Raw genomic sequence first — 19975 nt, 5'->3', positions numbered from 1 at the left:
TTTCAAATGCAAAAAAATGAGAAATAAAATACTCCTCAGAAATCTGAAAATTGGAAAAAGGGAAAATTGGAAATTGGCATTGGCAGAAATCTGAATTTACGTGAAATCGAAAATGGCTGAATCACTTCAGGAGAAAAAAAAAGAGGAAGAGAGTGAAGAGACCAGGCAGAGAGCTTCTAGTAGGCAATGGTTACATTTGCCGATTAGCAGAGCAGTACAAACTTGTACTGCTCTCTGCATTGAAAGTAAACAATTTTAGACACAGGGAAAGCTTTCAAAGATTCTTTTATGTACTTAAGAGTGGGTAAATACATTTTAGTTTGGGGAGTTTAATCCCGCTTTTATTTCTGTTTCAAGAAGGCAATACTCTACTGTGCAGTGTTTTTAGGAGTAGACTTTTACGTTTCATTTAGTCCAGGTTAGATAAGGTGAGGTTAGGCAGAAATGTCAATATGGTTGATAGAGTACTCCATGCCCTCTAAAAATTGAAATCAATCCTTGGTTGAACAGTTACAGAAGCCATAGATGTTTTTTTCTGGGTAAGTTTACCCTTTTCGGGACTGGATGGTTCTGGCCCCGTAAGGACCAGAGCCATGCATTCCCTGTTTAGACATGTGATTATTGGGATTGGCTCACTGGAATTACAAGGTCAGGAGCCTATAAATAATCCTCTCCAAGTTACAGAAGCCCTGCTGTCATTGTGACAGCAGAGCAAGTGGGCTGCAGCAACGAAAAAAAAGGCATGAACGGCAGGGGCGCCGAGACTGTGTGCTGTAGCAGATTAAAATCTATGCCCTGGCAGGGATACCAGCACCCCACCAGGGCATAGATTTCAATGAGCAAGGTCCCAAAAAGGTTAAAGACACATTACTATGGGACATAGCATACTGTTAAAATGTTACCTTACATAATTATTTGGCACAGAGGCACTTATTATTTAGCACTTTGTGAAATTCTTCCTTAATCCTCCAGCAACCTGCTGACATCTCCCAGAGGTACTGCTATCCAGAGTGTTGTTGGAAGATCATTTCAGGTGGCAGGTTCTGGATAATGATAAACACCTCCTTGTAAAGACATCCCCAAGATATCCAGGGGCTTCCCAGCTGCACAGGAATGTATTGAGGACAACTGCAGCTACTCACCTGTTGGCTGTAGTGTTATTATAGTCCCTTTTTGTCATGGGACAGGTTTGTTAATTTCAGTGTAATACCACATCACATTATTCATACCTGACAGTTGAGCAATCCTGCGATGCCACCCAGTGGTTTCTGTATTCCAAAATAAAGATTAAATGATTGATTAAATGAGTGGCTTTTATTTCAAACTCTAAAATGGTCCCAGTTATGGTGCCCATACACAGTACAATATATCTTTTTTTTTTTTCAGATCAGAGAAATTTGATCAATTACACCATTTGTTCGAATAGTTTTTAAAAATTCTTTTTGGCGGTACCATATTTACAAACAATAACCCAGATTTTTCTAACATCAGATTTTTATTGAAAAAAACGGAATACTCGTTTGTTTTTTTCTCAATTAAAAAAAAAGGATTCTTTTAAATTTTAACTCTTTTTGATCGTTTTGGTCGAATAAATGGTAAAATTGAATGTTTTAATTGTACCGTGTATGGGCGCCATTATTCTGATTACAATAAACAGTTTAACCAAACTCCATAATTTCAGTCAATTAGATTTTACTTTTGGATACTGTGGGAGGAGGTTGTGATCTGTTTTCGATTTTTAGGGCTCAAACCCTCTAGCAGCCTTTTCTAAGCGCTAGTGATTTGAAATGCTCTTTCTAGTGCAATGCTATGGGTGATAAATCACATAGCTCAAGTGGGATCACTAATATTAGTAACAGCTTAAAAAATCACAAGCGCTCAGAAATGGCTTAGTAATGTACTGCTGGTGGGTTCCAGGCCTTACTGCTGTCTGAGTTCCAGCTGTGGAGACAGTTACCCTCACTTCCTGGTCCTGGGACAAGAGGAAAAGGTTTTATTTGTTCTCTGTTGACACTGGAGAGATGCACCCACTTCTGTCAGACTGGGACACAGCTATAAATTTATGCTGGGTATACACTGGTCAATTTCAGCCCAATATGCCGAGCTTATCGGTCTCTCCCTGGTTGGGATTTAATGGGATAGTGATCTATCTCTATACCCCAATATGAACTCAATCTTGATAGATCTCAGCAGAAATCTATTGTAATGATTGGGGAATTATTTCTGTGGTCAGCGCACAAGATGCGTGCTGACACTGCGGAAATCCTCCACACCGTGTAATTTGATAGAACCCAGCTTGGGTGCAATGCACCTGTACAGAGCAATTCCCACCGGCAGATGGAGCTGTGGAGTGCAGACGAGCACAGCCTCTGCACGGCCACAGATGCCAGATGGGAATTGTACAAGTTGAAGCAATGCAGGGCAAGATAGCCCTTAAAGAGAGAGAGCACAGAGACAGAAATGAATGTGTGTCCACCAATCTAGTCGCCACCCAGCGACGGTGAACACACATCAGCAGAAACAAAGTATGAATACAATCGCAAGACTGGCACTTGCCAACAGACACAAGACCGAGCAGGACAGAGCACGAGAGTAGCAAAAGGCACAGCAAGCAACAACAATCAGAACATCAAGGAAAATAACAAACGCTAGCTAAACGCGAACACCGCACTCATTCGCAACAGCGAACACATTTAAGACACGATCACCGCGCGTTAGTTGCCCAGTGATAAGCGTGCCACCCTAACTAACCAATGTAACACAAACACGAAATAGAGAACGCGACCGCTTGCTAAATGGTAACCTCAACCGAGCCTACAGCAAGCGTTCGTACCAGACAAGACAGACAGAAGGAGCAGCCAGAAGCAACCGCAGCTCTGGCTTACACTCCCAGACAGAATACAGAAGGAACCACCGCTGCTACCGCTAGAGCGGATGCGATCCAGACAGACAAACAGATGGGGCTACCAGTAGCAACCGCTGCTCTGGTAAGCACCCCTAAGGCAGAATACAGAAGGAAGCACTGCCACTACCACTAGGGCGAATGTGATCCAGACAGAGGGACAGATGGGGCTACCAGTAGCAACCGCTGCTCTGGCTAGCAACCCTAAGGCAGAATACAGAAGGAAGCACTGCCACTACCACTAGGGCAAATGCGATCCAGACAGATGGAGCAGCCAGTAGCAACCGCAGCTCTGGCCTACACTCCCAGACAGACAAAACCATTTCCTGTCGACCGCCGCTGGCGACAAGACAATCGCAAGAGAGAGACAGAACAATGCAAATACAGATAATACAACCTTACTGCACTAGAAGGGATGCCTAGTGCAGTCCCAAGGAATTACTCTAAGATAATCTTTAGCAAAGAATAGCAAGGCTGATACTCCAGGAGAGAGGAACAAACCATCATGACCAGCCAGGAATTCTGGGAGCAAATGGTATTTATACTGCAAGCCATCAGAAGAAGCAGCTAGGCAATTTGCATGACAAGTAGATGCAAATTCCTCACCAGCACAGCAACTCTGAAACTTGCAAAGCGAAGACAGGTCTCTTTTTCAGAGACCTACAGGACTCAGACCTAAAGAATGGACAAACAGCTGTCTGCCCGTGCAGACAGCTGAGCAGATCATTACATCTATCAAGCATCAGGCCGGTTTCACACAGCGAATTGGCGGCAGCGGTGCTCAAAAACAGGCCTTCAGGGATTACCATGTTAATACGCGGTAATCCTCTTCTGGCCAGCAGCCAAACAGGAAGTGATGCTCGATTGTGCTCACTTCCTGTTTAGGAAATACGGAAGTGCACAGAAGTGTATATACATATACATAAAAATATGCTTCCACGCATGCACGCCGCACTGCCACCATTTTTGAAAATACCTGCGTCGCCATAGACTTACATGACTTCTAGTCTGCTGCAGATCACTGCAGGTTTCCGCAGGAGCCACATGGTAACGTCGGTATGCGCTCGCGTTAGATAGGGAGCTTCCTGCACAGTCCACCACAGGCAATGTGATTTAACCCATAGAATTACAGTGCACTGCGGTAGGAATGCGGTAAATTGGCGCACCACACTGCCCTAGTGTGAATAGGCCCTCAATGGTGTCACCAGCATTGTAATGCTAAGGACTCATTTCCAACTGCATGATTTCAGCCGGGCTTTTGGAAACGCAGCACAATGCACAATCGCAGGGACTTCAAAAGTGCATAGACTGCACTGTCTGATGTTTCCATAGATGCATTGTGATTCACCGCAGAATCGCAATGCGTGGTTACATGCATTTTGGTACATTTCTGCAGTAATCCCATTGATTACAAATGAATGGGGTCGCAAGCCCATCTGGGAGAATCTTGATGCAACGCAGAGCCCTGCGTCACCACCGTTACCAGCTTTGCAAGTGGAGAAGAGGCCTAAGCCCACTAACGCAGATGTGTCCGCTTCTGTCCGCTTTTCTGCATCTGTAAGGGTTCTTTTTCATGCAGTGCAGAGCCCCTCTGATCGTCACTCCCGACGGGGGGCGGGGCTTGCAATCCCATTTATTATACTGAATGGGATTGTGGGCTGAAGCGCCCCGTAATGTAGCAAACCATACGTGGCTATTCAGCAATGAATCACTGCGCATGCATGGAAACGGCAGACAGTGCAGTCTGTGCACTGTCTGCTGTCCCTGCGATCACGTTTCCACAAGCGCGCATGAAAGCACGTTATATGGAAAGGAGCCCTAACATTAATGTGTTGCTGAAAAGAAGACACAACTGTGTTTGTGGGCTCAGGCAGGCCCTCAGTGCAGGCCAATATTTTGTGGCCATCGATCTCTTGCAAATTCTGTCCCTCCTCATTTGCAGAGATTTTCCAAAATTTCCAATCACACTGTTCATCAATAAACCATCCAAAATTGATCAATAGTTAACCAGTCGGGGCATTAAAATACAAATAAAGTAGAAATATTTAAATGGTTAGCTTTACCTTTACAGAATTTTGTAAAATCTGAAAGACAAAATTTTAAAATGACGCATGATTAAATTGCATGAACCTTAACAAACAGTTACAGAAAAAAATTAAAATGACATAAGAACTGTAAATTACGGAAATTCTTCGCTCTGTATTATCTTATACAATGAACACAGTCATTTAAATCTCCATACACACGCTAGACTGCAATTAGCTATAAGTGAACAGCGTCGGTGCACGTTTACATATGGCGACTGCACAACGACGGACTGTTGATCGGATCATTACCGGAAGTGCGAAGTGAGGACTTGGAAGTGCAAAATTCACCACACATAAGGCTAGGTTTCCATTTGTGCAATTTTCGCATTTGTATACAAAAAAAGTATGATTGTGAATGAGCTACTTTCCATTTCATTAAACTTTTTGCATGAAATTGTATGCGTGAAAAAAAATTGACAGCCTGTTCTATATTTTCTCATGCTGTAGGCGATTTTTCATATACAATGCAAAAGAAAAAAAAAAAAAAAAAGCATTCAAATGCAAATTTTTGCGGCCCTATTTTTGCCAGAAAAAGGAGCTTGTCATACCGTTACTAGGCAGAACATGTAAATTAGGGTCATTGCAAAAATTTGCATAAAAACGCATGTAAAATACCATGCTTTTATTTTTGGGATATGAAAAATCGCTAGTGATTTTCCTGATGTGAATGCGCAATGCTACTGTGAAAACGTAGCCTAAGAATTTTATAGAAACCGGTCACTTATTATCATTTGGTACAAATGACTAAAAAGGATTATGGAGTTGATTCACTAAAGGAAATAGTGAGAATAGCGTGAGTAACCTCCTGTTACTCGTGCTATTTCCACAGAGTGCTTTAAATGTAATGCGATGCACGCTAAGCGTGCTATTAGCCGCGTAGCACGCGCATACACAGGAGCTAGACAAGCAGCCTATTGGGCCAATCAGAGTGCGAGGATCACGTCTTTTATAGTGATTGGATGCTAAGGGTCTCAGGGCAGGAGGAGAGGAGCACTCCTTATTTGCTGGAAAGAGGCTTTAGGTAATAGCGTTCGCTATGCAACACTACCCACAGCATAGTGTGCTCTACTGTGTTTGCATGCGCTATGCAGCTAATAGCATGTGTAGCATGCAGTGCATTACATTTAAAGCACACTGTGGAAATAGAGCGAGTAATAGGAAGTTACTTGTGTTATTTCCTTAATGAATCAACCCCTATCAGTGGCACAGCTAAGGAGCTCTGGGCCCCAGTGCAATTTTTACACGGGGCCTCCCAAGCACTCTATACTTAACAATGAATACAGCCCACTGAAACCTGCCAAGGACAAGCACAGTGTCAGAGGTGCAAGAAGGGGATGGGAAACAGCTTGTTAATAATTACTACCATTCAAAGCATTTATAGAAGTCGGTATTATAAGCACAGGACCAATAAAGAGATACTGGTAATACCGCAGTTGAGGGAGAGTCCCACGGGAGCCCCTCTGGCCCAAGGGTCCCGATGCGTTTGCAACCTCTGCAAATGACCCCTATCACCATAATGATGGCATAGCAGGCAGGTCTGGTATTGGTCTGCCTCACTAATTATCAGATAGGATAGGAGAGGAGTCAGCTGGTCAAGGCTGTCTGTTGTTGCCATAGATATAAGAGAGAAAAAAGAGTCCTACAGCTCACACTGCTAAAATTCAGCACCAGGGAGTTGACCAGTCCACACCCTGATCCACCAAACGTGCAGGTACATACAGCAAGGAGCAAGGATGACTGGGTCTCAGACCTGCATTTTTGTGCAATTGTAGCAATAATTTATTTCTCCATAGTAGCAAAAGACACAAGCCTCAATTCACTAAGCTTTATCAAACATTTTATTGAACGTTTGATGATTTACCTCATAAGTAAAATCGAATTTTGAATTCACTAAGGTGTTGTAGATTTATTGAATGTTTTATTGATAAAATGTTCATTAAATCTATAACACTTTAGTGAATTCAAAATTAGATTTTACTCATGAGGTAAATTATCAAACGTTCGATAAAGTGTTTGATAAAGCTTAGTGAATTGAGGCCATTGTTTCGAAACTTTGTGTCTTTTGCTACTATGGTAAAATAAATGATTGCTACAATTGCATAAAAATCCAGGTCTCAAACCCAGTCATCCTTTCTACTTGTTGTTGCCATAGATATAGGCATTAAAGAAATGTGTATGGTGAATGTAAAACCACCAACAAACGCATTGTTCTCAATCATAATTATTTATGATTTATATGACACCTAATCTTTCCTGATCAGTTTTCTGATTTTTTTTTTTTATATATTTTATCTGACTTTCATAACATCAATTAAACATATCTCCATCAAAGCTGTCATGTTCACAGTGGACTTAACCCAGCCATTTGGGAAGCAGTAGTGAGAGGCATGTGGAATCTGGGTTCTTGATCTCTTCTTAAAATATCGTGTTTCTGTCTCTCATGCAGTGGCGTAGCTACTAGCTAGAGATCATGGGGCCCTCAGATGTAGCCACCTAAGGAATGTCACCTGCCCCTATCCTATGGATACAAGTTAATAAGTTAATTGGGAAATTTACATTCTCATGCAATTAACACTGCACATAGTTCATGGGCACTGACACAAATTCAGAGAGAGGAGAAACACAAGTTAATTAATGGTGAATACATTAAGTACCCACTTGGCCCCCTATTCTCCAGGGCGCCATAGCAGATGTTATGGCTGCTATGGCTATTTCTACGCCCCTGCTCTCATGCTAATGCCTTGGCTTCAGTCATTTCTGAGCAAGACACTTGTGAAAAGCTTACAGTCAGTGTAGGCAGAACATCTGATCAGCATGCTCATTTAAGCTCAATGGGCAACAAAGTACAGTGAGATGCGAAAGTTTGGGCAACCTTGTTCATTTTCATGATTTTCCTGTATAAATCGTTAGTTGTTACGACAAAAAAATGTCAGTTAAATACATCATATAGGAGACGCAGTGTTATTTGAGAAGTGAAATGAAGTTTTTTGGATTTACAAAGAGTGCACAATAATTGTTGAAATAATATTAGGCAGGTGCTTTAGAACTAATTATTGGAACTCAAATTGGCTTGGTAAGCTCAGTGACCCCTGACCTACATACACAGGTGAATCTAATTATGAGAAAGAGTATTTAAGGGAGTCAATTGCAAGTTTCCATCCGCTTTTAAGTTTCTCTGAAGAGTAGCAACATAGGCGTCTCAAAACAACTCTCAAATGACCTGAAGATAAACATTGTTCACCATCATGGTTTAGGGGAAGGATACAGAAAGCTGTCTCAGGGATTTCAGCTGTCTGTTTCCACAGTTAGGAACATACTGAGGAAATGGAAGACCAGAGGCTCAGTTCAAGTTAATGCTTGAAGTGGCAGACCAATAAAAAATATTGAATAAACAGAAGTGACAAATGGTCAGAACAGTCAGAGTCAACCCACAGACCAGCACCAAAGACCTACAACATCATTTCGCTGCAGATGGAGTCACTGTGCATCATTCAATCATTTGGCGCACTTTACACCAGGATGCGAGAGTGATGCAGAGTAAGCCTTTTCTCTGTCCACAGCACAAAAAGAGCTGATTAAGATATGCTAAAGCACATTTAGACAAGCCAGCTTCATTTTGGAAGAAGGTGCTGTTCACAGATGAAACTAAAATTGAGTTATTTGGGCATAACAAGGGGCGTTATGCATGGAGGAAAAACATGCTGTGTGGCCAGTGAAGGGACTGGGAATCTTGTCAAAGTTGAGGGACGCATGGATTCCACTGAGTATCAGCAGATTCTGTAGACCAATGTCCAGGAATCAGTGACAAAGCTGAAGCTGCGCAGGGGCTGGATCTTTCAACAAGACACCAACCCTAAACACTGCTTAAAATCCACTAAGGCATTCATGCAGAGGAACAAGTACAACATTCTGGAATGGCCATCTCAGTCTCCAGACCTGAATATAATTGAAAATCTGTGGTGTGAGTTAAAGTGAACTGTCCTTGCTCGGAAGCCAACAAACCTGAATGAACTAGTAGAGATGTTTTGTAAAGAGGAATGGTCCAAAATACCTTCATATTGATTTTATTTCTTTTTTGTGGTGCCCACATTTATGCATCTGCCTAATTTAGTTTAAACAATTATTGCACACTTTCTGTAAATCCAATAAACTTCATTCACTTCTCAAATATCACAGTTTGTGTGTCCTATATGATATATTTAACTGACATTTTTTATCGTAACAACTAAGGATTTATACGGGAAAATCATGAAAATTATCAAGGTTGCCCAAACTTTTGCATCCCACTGTATTATCAACAAGAAAACAGCAGGACAGCTTAAAGCGGACCTAAACCCAGGACTTCCTCTCTACTCTAAAAGATAAGCAACAGCATAACCTTTACAGACAAACATCTTTGTGTTGCTTACAGAGCTCCCCAGAGCAGCTGATTTGTAGTTACTTCCTGGTTTCATGGAAGCACATACAGGGTTAACCTCCTGTGTTTACATACAGCCTGTCTGAAGGGCACACCAAGGCACAGATCAGACAGGGCTGACAGATCAAAGTACAGTGATTTAAAACTAGCAGATGAGGGAGAATTGGACATCCTGTTATTTCTAAATACAAACAGAGTGGGGTTCTCTCTGTTTTCCTTCTCTCCCATGGAAGAGTTTAGGCCCTCTTATAAAAGAGAATACAAGTAGTAGCCTGTTTTCCACTCAGTACACCTTAGAAATGATTCCACACTTTAAATTCTTGCTTTGGAAAAGAGGGTCTGATTTATCTGGTGCAAAGGACACTAAAGCAAACATATAGTCATTGCACAAGGCAACCTATCAAAACATCTGTTACATTACTTTTAACTAAAATCGTATTGGTTGTTTTGGGCAACTATTCCAGATTTCTTGAAGCGTTGTCTGTGTTGATAAATCAAATATTCAGTAGTCTGTATTGCAAATCTAATACATTTCTATACAACTGTTTTTATACTTGTCCAGAGAGAGGCATACCTATGAACATGCCGCCTTGAGATTTGGGCACAGGATAAAGCCGACATACTGCTTACCTTGCTCCTGCACAAGTCCCAGCGGCGCTAATTACTATTCCCTCTCCAGGCCGCCATGGATAATGGGGGAATTATGCCATTTGGCTTCCAGCTATTGCTGGCGGCTGCATTACAGTGTTTTAAAAGTAATTTGAGCTCCGTCTTTTGACGGTGCACAAATTACTCACTGAGCAAAGCTTTAGCCATAATTCCTATTACAGCCTATAGTGGCGCCAGCTGCGCCCAAATCTTCTGCACTGTTTTAACAACCTGAGAGGGGGGCTTTTGTGGTGACATCACCACTCTCATTTAGATGCACAAGTTTACAAGGGGCAGTGCGAGACCTCAATGGAGGTAGTTATTAGCTCTGCAGCAGACAGGAGTCTCAGACTTAGAGGAGCACAGCTGACAGGCATTCCAGCTCTGCATTCTGTACTTTGTATTACTAGCTGAAGTAACTCTAGAGGACAAAGTCATCATTTTTACAATATTCCTGATAACAATCACAATAGGAAGGTAAAATATTTTCCTTGGGGCTAAATTCTGTTAACTAGCTGCCCAGCTTCGAAGTTAAGGCAATACAGTAGCAATTTAATTTAAACTTTTGAGATAAATGTATAGAAAGGAACACAGTAACTCTGGCAAAATAGTACAAGTTTTTTTTACACATCACAACATGAACAGGACATAACAAGGAACAGTGGTAAATTAAAATTCTTTTCTTACCTCCTTTACTTTTGTAAAGCATTCTGAATCAGTCACGGTATTAGTCTATAAGATATTGTAATATTGTTATATTTATACTACTGTCAATTTTACACAAAAATATTGCTACAATGCAAATGTCATTTTGCACAACACGATATTAAATCAATCAACTTAAATTATACTTTAATATAATATAAAAAACTGTCAGTGAATTAAAATGAATAACAATTTAATCAAATAAAATGCATAAATAATTGTAATAACCAATAACACACTGTCATCACCCAGTTCTTCTGGAATGTTACCAGAGGACAAAGAAGGAGGACTCTACAAGGATCCAGGAAACCTTTGGACCATCCAGCGCCTTCAAAATATTACTGTAAGTATCTAACTCCTTTTCCTCCCCGCATTACAGGTTTGCTTTAAACCTACATTTTTATACTTACATGATGTGCATGAATGAGAGCACATGAATAGGACAGTACACTGAACAGGGTTTATAGAAGTGGACTTTGGGCAGCTGTATAAGTGAAAGGACTATCAAAATGTAAGCAAGTTCAGGTTGTCCTTCTAAAGGCACATACCCACATAACTTCTCCCACGACCGGCGATTTTTGGCAAGATGAACCATGTTTTCCATGATTTCGCAAAGTTTGCACGTGTGCGTGATTACACAAATTATGTTTTGCCACTCACAGCTACTACAATTATCACGACGGATTGGATCTTTAAGATACCCAATGACTCCAACGCAAAGTGTCACAATCGTTTGACCTCTTACTCACGCCCGTCATGTGCCATCGCATGTTCCCGCGGTAGGAAGATGGCTTGGGGAACACTCATTTGTCAGTCGCGTCTCCATGGGCTCCCCCATCCACCATCTGGTGAGTATGTAACTTAACTAAACACACTTTTTCAACAGATCCACAAGCATCCTCACCCTCATCCAGCTCTACAGAGTGTCTTTAAAGGGAACCTTAACTGAACTGGGGGTAAAGAGTTTCAATTACCTGTGCCCTCGGAGCCGCTCTGGAACCCTCCAGTCCCCCGCTGTCACTTAGTTTCGTTTTTGACGACTCACCAGTCAGCCGGCCGCCATGCGTATTACTGGACGCATTCCCTACTGCAATTAGCGCTGTTGAGGACCGCAACGCGTACAAAAATACGTGTAGCCGCATAACTACGCATGTGGAATGCGGCAACGCGTATTTTTGTACGCGTTGCGGTCCGCAACAGCGCTAATTGTATCCAGTAATACGCATGGCGGCCGGCCGATTGGCGAGTCGCCAAAAAAGAAAATAAGTGACAGCGAAGGACCAGAGGATTCCAGAGCGGCTCCGAGGGCACAGGACTGCTGTAGGGGGATGGTAATAGCCCCAGGTAAGTGAAACTCTTTACCCCCCATTCAGTTAAGGTTCCCTTTAAAAACGTTGGTGCTTCCAGAATAACGTCATTATATCCCAAAAAAGAGAATCACCAGGCTTGTGACACTGGCTCACAGACCTGAGACGTTCGGAATTTCCAGACTTTTCAAGGTAAGTTTTAAATATTTAGAATTTCTAGAACGTCTCTGGTTTCCTTTAAAGTGGTCTGAAACTCAACATTTCTTCTTTGCTCTAAAAGATTTCTTATAGCCTTAAAGTAGACCCAAACTAGAAATGCAAGATTTCAGAAATAAAATCTATTTTCTAAATTATAATAATAAATAGCAGCCTTTTTTCAGCTGCATGATGACAAATATAAAATATTTTACATTTAACGTAGAAACCCTTCCCTTCCTTTCATATTGCCGGCAAATAATCCGGCAAACTGCTGGAGTAGGTGGTGTCCAGCAAAGGAGGAATTGCTAATGGCTGCCGCCTGTATAACCCTAGTTATGCAAAGAGAAGGGTGAAAAGCATGCACTGAAATGCTTATAGGCATGAAGGAGTGTTTATTTATCTTTGTATGTGTCAGAGTGGGGCAACTAAATATTTTGAATTAAAAAAAAGTTTGGTTTGGGTCCGCTTTAAACCTACTAACAAGAAAAAAATTGTAATAGAACAGCATTCAAACAGTTAAACACAGCACTTTGTCCTGCAATGAGAAGCTCCTTCAGCTTATGATCCATCCGCATCCAAACAGGAGATAACATCATCTTGGGCTTGATTCTCTAAAGGGTGCTAACTGTTAGCACGCCGGTGCTAAACAGTTAGCACGTGAGGGGCCGTTCGCGCATCTTTACAAGCGCAAAGTTTTGCGCTCGCACGGTAACTACCATTTGTGCACAATAACGCGGACAAATGTCCACATTATCGCACAAATGATAGTTACTAACTGTTTAGCACCGGCGTGCTAACAGTTAGCGCCTTTTAGAGAATCAAGCCTCTTTTGTTTACACTCCTCAGTTGTTACATTCATAGCTGTGCTGATACCAAGCTCTCTCTGCAGTATGCACACAGTTCAGAAGGGCTCACTAGAAGATTTTAATACTAAAAATCATCTTGAATAAAATGCAATAGCAGCTTTCAGAGCAGATACACTGTATTTTGGTAACTTGTAATTTGTAAATAGACAATATTACTTGTGCACAAAAGCAAATGTGATAACTGTATGGGTAATATAAGTAGGAAAACACATTTTTATTGAATGTTATGTCAGAGTTTCAGACCACTGGAACATTTTTTGTTTCAGTGCATTTTAGGAAAAATGTTTCTTAAAGGGAACCTGACATAGGGAGTGGCATCAGTACACACACCTGAAACAAGCATGCAGCTAATCGTGCCAGGTTTCCTTTCTGTCAGAAACATCTGATCTGCAAGCTAGGTTATGTGTAAGTATTAGAGGCAGAGGATCAGCAGAATAGCCAGGCAATTTGTATTGTTTAAAATTAAATAAATAAGTCAGCCTCCATGTTTTTAGGTTCTCTTTAAGTGACAAATAAGTTGGCAAAATTAAAGAGGAATTTAGAGAAATATTTACTCACCAATGTACACACAAAGGCCACTACTTCCTTTATAAGCCCAATTTTTGTCTAGAAAATATGGAAACATCATTGATTTTAATGACTTTTCTTATATCAGAGTAAATGCCTGTTAGTCCACACAAACACAAATAGGAGATCTGCATAGAACAATTCTGCTGTGAAATAAGTTATTTTTCAAATTTACAAAGGGGCATTGTAAACCTTTATCTGGTTCTTATTGCAGTCTGTGTCCTGATTAAGGATGTTCACCTACTTTTTTCCTGTCCTTTCAGTGGTAACTGAAGATAATCAGAATATCACCAATGGCAATGCAGACAGAGATATAAATGTCTTCTCTAGTAGTGAGGAGGAGGACTAGAACATTTGTGAGTGTTTTGCTTCTATCTTTGCTCCCACTGGTTAGATTTCCCCTAATTTCATGACTCAGAGATAGTTTTGACCAGAACAAGTGAGGAAAATCTCCCCAATGAGGAAGATAATAGCCATACAAAGATTTAAATCCTTGCTCACTCTAACTAAACCTAAAAGGATAAAAATCAGGCCTGGAAATCCATTACAAAAATATTTTTTACTCCACAGAATGCAGCTTAAAGAGAAACTCTGACCAAGAATTGAAGAACTTTATCCCAATCAGTAGCTGATACCCCTTTTACATGAGACATCTATTCCTTTTCACAAACAGACCATCAGGGGGCACTGTATGACTGATATTGTGGTGAAACCCCTCCCACAAGAAACTCTGAGGACCATGGTTCTCCTGGCAGTTTCCTGTCTGTGAACCTTGTTGCGTTGTTGGAAATAGCTGTTTACAGCTGTTTCCAACTGCCAAAAAAGCATGCAGCATCTACATCACCTGCCAACAGTAAAAATGTCACCATGTAATAAATGTCAGAATATAAATCAGGGATTTAAAATATTTTACAATGGGCAAACACTGACTAAATCATTTATACATAATTATTGTAAAAATGAAGCACTTTTTTTTATTACATTATTTCTACTGGAGTTCCTCTTTAAAGCAGAAAACTCCCGATGCCATGAATACATCTTTGAGGAGAAAATGTAATACCATACTCACCTCACCACCACAGCGGAGGAGACTTCCTGCTTCTCCACCTTTTTATGCACACGGTCCCTTGTTTCATGGTGCCTTGCAGTGCCCTTTACCAGGATGGCCACCAGTCTTGTTATTTTATGGTACTTGTCATTATGGTAATAGTTGGGGGTGTCTTTGGCTGACAGTAGTGATTACATCATGCCAATGCATAATTATGCATCGTAATACGCAATTACGCATCATAATCGTAATGCGGAATTTCAGGGAAATAGCATAATTAATTTCATAGTTAATTGTTACCATTCGTAATTAAGCATGAATTTACGCGTAATGTATGCATAATTTCGTGACAACTTTGGCGCTGTCTAGCAAAGCCCCCATACATGCTATTGCTACCAGAATTACGTATGTTAAGAAGGATAGTGGGTACAAGTTACAAAAAGAATTGTTCAAAAAGGCCTTGTAGTTTTTGAGAAAAATCGTTTTTAATAAACTACAAAAAATGTTTTTTAAAGAGTCATTTTTCTGGATTTAAATACCATTTTCTTTGCATTTTTTAAATCGATTTTCTCAAAAACGATAAGGTCTTTTTTGAATATAGTTTTTTTGACCTGTACCCACTATTCTCCTTAACGTACTCAATTTTGGTAGCTATAGCATGTATTGGGTTGCAATTCACTGCCAAAGTCGTCACAAAATTATGCATAAATTGCGCGTAAATGTATGCGTATTTACAAATGATTATGCAAAGTCAATTGAATTACGAATTTGTATTTACGCATAGGTGATGGGCTTCCGAGTAGCCACCTACTCTTAGTTACGCGGAAGCGAAAAGCACAGCATGTTGCGATCCAAGACGTGTTCACGTCACTAACACGATTCCTCCTTCAGAAATCAAGGAGGAAGCTTGGTAGTGATGTGAACGTGACTTGGAACGCAAGGTGGGACGCAATTGGAGCGCATTCAAGCAGAAGGCAGCATGGTTAACCCTCCCTCACTCGCCCCCTCAGGTGCTGTAATTAACTTTTCGCTTCTGAGAAGCTACTAGTAGGTAGCTGCTGAGAAGCCCATCACTGCCTACAGATAAGTAATAGGCAGTGTGAGGTGCAGAAGCTCCCCCTATGTGGGTGTGTTGATCACTAGTGAGGAGAAAATATGGCCATTTTTTCTTTTGCCATAATAAATGTCATATTTTTGCAGTGAGAATATTTGTAAAAATATATGGGCTTGACAAATCACATTTTTGCATATATAAGAACTTTTGTGAAAATATGTCAGTATGAGAAAACCATTTTTTTTGCTAAATGCATTAATGTCTACAGATGTAAAAAAAAAAACATATTTTCGCAAAAATACATGCATGCATGTAAAAATACATATGAGTGCATTGAAGACAGAGGTGGATTAAGGGAAAATGGGGCCCTTGGCAGTGAAAAACTTTGGGCCTCACCCTTCATGGCCACCTGGGTATTTTGATAATAATTGGTAGGGACTAATGTCAATTAGGCCCTGATTTTTTTCTCATGGCCCCAGGCATCTGCCTAAGTTGCCTAGGGGATGATCTGATTGAAGACCATGGACATGAGAAAATACATTTTAAAGAAAGATCTTATTTTTGTGAAAATGTACATCTTATGAAACTCCATGATATATTCACTAAAACATCACATCAAGCAAAAATTCAAATATCAATGCAAAAATCTCATCGCTACTGACCAGCCTTTTCCAGCTTAGGATACAGCCCATATATTCAGGCCCAGACATGGTCACTTTAGGAGAACATACTGTAATGTCTAATGAGGTTCTGTAGGGTAGATACACTCAGCTGATATTAGACTAATATAATACAAAAAAAAACACAATTTACCAGCAATTTCTCGTCAACCTTAATTAAAACGTCATTTATGTTTTGACTAGTGCTTTTCAATGCCTCTGCCTACAATGAAAAATATGCATTAATAACAAAGCATTATATGAATATAATACATTTATTGTTATGGATTCATCACACAACTTTTGACAATTAAACACAAACCAAAACTTCACAGATATCAATCACCTTCTGCCATCATGGAGACCTCATGTCTGCCAGTTGTCCCAATTGTGGCAAAGCATTCCTGATTTCTAGACTGCTCAACAGGGCCACCATCAGAAATGCTGGGGCCTCAAACTGTGCAAACCTACTGGGCTACCCTCACTCCCCTCTGCCCCCACACGTCAAGTCATAATCTTTGAAAGCCTGAATACACTAATGTCTGTTTGACCGCTTTTCATGCGCTCCCATGGCTGGGAGCATTCTGTGTATGCTCAGTTCATTAAGACTGTCTGTAACTGCAGTTGCACAGAATGCTCCCAGCTATGGGTGCTCGATGGAGGAGGCACGGGGCCAGGAACAGTGCATGCGCAGTGCACCGCAACCCAGCTGGATTGTGTGGACTTCACAGGAGCATGAAGGATTGGACTGGTGGGTATTGAGGGAGCTGACGGACTACAGGGGGCTGGAAGGAGCCCCAGGAAAGTAAAAGTCCTTTTCTCCCATTTGCTTCAGGTTTACCATATTTTCCGCTGTACAAGACAGACTTTTTCTTCCCGAAAAATGGGGACAATAAGTCCTTATACGGCAAAAGCAAGAAATCCCTGACTTCCGAGTGCTTGCCAATACGAGCTGCGACCCGCCACCACGTCGGGGATTTCTTGCCTATGTGCCCGCTCTGTCTAGCACATCCATCCTCCTGCCCCTGCTATCTCCCTGTGTTCATGCTATCTCCCTCATGTCCCCACCTTTCTCCCCCATGTCCCTGCTACCTCCATGTGTTTTTAATAATGTACCCTTATGTCCCTGCTACCTCCATGTGTTTCTAATACTGTCCCCTTTTTACTGCTCTCTGTTTAAATGTATAGATTGTAGCTGTAGCTGCAGCTCTTACCTCTCCAGCAGCGCCCGCGGGGATAGCCAACCTCTTCACTGCCGAACTTCTTGCTCTAGTGGCCGCAGCTTGTACTGACGCATCATCAGTACAAGCCAGCACTAGAGCGAGAAGTGTGGCGGTGAAGAAGTCGGCTATCCCACTGCTGGAGGGGTAAGACCCGCAGCTTCAGCTAGAATCTATACATTTTTTTTGTGTAAAACATTTTTATTGTTTTTTTAAAGAAACATAACAAAATATACCCAACAAGGTTCCCCATTCCACCCTCTACCCGGCTCCTCTCCCACCCAACAAGACAAAATATACAGAAGGCAGAAATACAGTACTTGACATATGAAATACATCCAGTAGTTTGTGTACCGTTTACAGATCCAGGTTACAGAGTTTCAACCAGCATTTCCATATTTTGTAGAACTTTTTGGTAGACTTTCTAGCCTCATAGGCAGACTTATATATAGGGATATCCAGATTAATTTCTTTTTTAAGCGCTACTAGTGATGGTGGGGATGTCTTCTTCCACTGTAAAACAATTGCTCTTTCGGAGTACATAAGTATTAAACGGGCTAAATATAACTTCCTGTCAGAAAGTGCAATTTCCCCAAAAATCCCAAGTAATAGAGCTCTAACCCTCTGGGCGATACAATTATATCGCCCAGGAGGGGGCGCAGCACTATTTTTTAAAAATTTTTATTTTTTAAATCATGTAGCGAGCCCTGGGCTCGCTACATTATAGCCTTCGGCGATCAGAGTAAGCAGGAAATCCCGTTCAGAACGGGATTTCCTGCTGGGCTTCCCTGGTCGCCATGGCGACGGGGCGGGATGACGTCACCGACGCCATGGACGTCGTGACGTCAGATGGAGTTCCGATCCACCCCTCAGCGCTGCCTGGCACTGATTGGCCAGGCTGCGCAAGGGGTCGGGGAGGGGGGGCTGCACGGCACGGCGGGGTAGCGGCGGATCGGCGGCAAGCAGCGTCAATCGGAAGTTACACGCAGCTAGCAAAGTGCTAGCTGCGTGTAACAAAAAAAAAATTATGCAAATCGGCCCACCAGGGCCTGAGAACTCCTCCTGTGCGACATACCCCGAGCTCAGCTCGGGATTATCGCCCAGGAAGTTAATAGTATATTAGGCCGTTGAAGAGCACAGAGAGCATATAGTGAACATCAGCCCAGAACTCCTGTATTCTAGGTCAGGACAGGTCCAGAATACATGTATGAAATCAGCTCTGTCCTCCTGACACCTCCAACATTTCCCAGATTCTCCTTGTCTCATCTTAGAGAGTTTGTGTGTGGTAATGTACGCTCTATATAAGAACTTAAGCGAAACTAGCTTATGTTGCGCAGCTATCGGAGTAGATGTCATATGGGCAGTGGCTTCGTTCCATTCCTTATGTGTAAGGTCAGGAACATCAACCTGCCATCTGATCAGGAGTGTCGTGTTCAGAGTAGCCTCTTCATTAATAAGTACAGTATATATCTGAGAAGTCACCCCGGTCAAACCAGAGTGGGAAAGGAGGTCTTCCAAGGGGTGGGATTGCACTAGAAAGTCAACTGTTCTAAACTGAGTTTGGAAGGTAACTGGAGATATCGAAATAGCATTGAGTTTGGTAAATTGAACGATTGTTTAAGATCTTTAAATTGACAGATTAATTATTATCAGTGATATCTCGTAGCTTGAGAATGCCTCTGTCTGCCAAAACACAGGGATCAGGAACAGAGGTGAATTCCTGTAATTTAGCATTATTCCAAAGCGGAGTATGTGGGGACCTTTGACCTGTGTGAGATATATACCTGCCCGCAATCTCCCAGACAGCTGCAGTAGTTTTCATAGAGGTGGTTAGTGAGGGACGGGCTTTGGGCCCCTGAAAGGGAAGGCTAGAGAGGGCGTTAAAGGAGCCTAATATTGCAGCTTCTAGCACTGTGGCTGGGTTGTAATCGGATTGGGCAAACCACCAATATACGGTGGTAAGAACAGCAGACCTATAGTAAAATTTAAGCTTAGGGAATGCAATCCCACCCCTATCCACAGGTAACTGTAAGCTATTTAAAGCAATGCGTGGGGATCAAGAGCCCCATAGAAATGACCCCACAAGTTTATCTAATTCGGAGAATATATGATTAGGAATCAACACAGGTGTGTTCCGAAAAATATATAAAAGTTTTGGGAGCACGCACATCTCAAATAAATTACTGCGCCCAATCAGAGATAGACGGAGTGTTGCCCATGCTCTTAACTTCCCTTTGATAGTGGTCAGGAGGGGAGCTAGGTTCAATTTACAGAAGTCTGACTCATTAGCAGAGATA

The 19975-nt window shown here is 41.7% G+C and overlaps 1 protein-coding gene across 1 annotated transcript in view; it reads right to left on the bottom strand.

Annotated features, from left to right (window-relative positions):
- LOC137521025 (uncharacterized) overlaps positions 1-19975 on the bottom strand; it is a 165558-nt gene that overhangs the window by 25200 nt on the left and 120383 nt on the right. Inside the window, exons 7-11 of the mRNA XM_068239740.1 lie at positions 16613-16681; positions 13689-13736; positions 10742-10786; positions 4966-4986; positions 1230-1268 (exon numbers count right to left, since the gene is read on the bottom strand). Coding sequence (XP_068095841.1) covers positions 1230-1268; positions 4966-4986; positions 10742-10786; positions 13689-13736; positions 16613-16681 — 222 coding nt within the window. The remainder of the gene's footprint in view (positions 1-1229; positions 1269-4965; positions 4987-10741; positions 10787-13688; positions 13737-16612; positions 16682-19975) is intronic.

The sequence above is a fragment of the Hyperolius riggenbachi genome, chromosome 6 (assembly GCF_040937935.1).
Source record: "Hyperolius riggenbachi isolate aHypRig1 chromosome 6, aHypRig1.pri, whole genome shotgun sequence".
In the NCBI taxonomy this organism is placed as follows: Eukaryota; Metazoa; Chordata; class Amphibia; order Anura; family Hyperoliidae; genus Hyperolius; species Hyperolius riggenbachi.
Note: the sequence above shows the minus strand (reverse complement) of the source record. Positions and strands in the feature narration are given on the sequence as shown.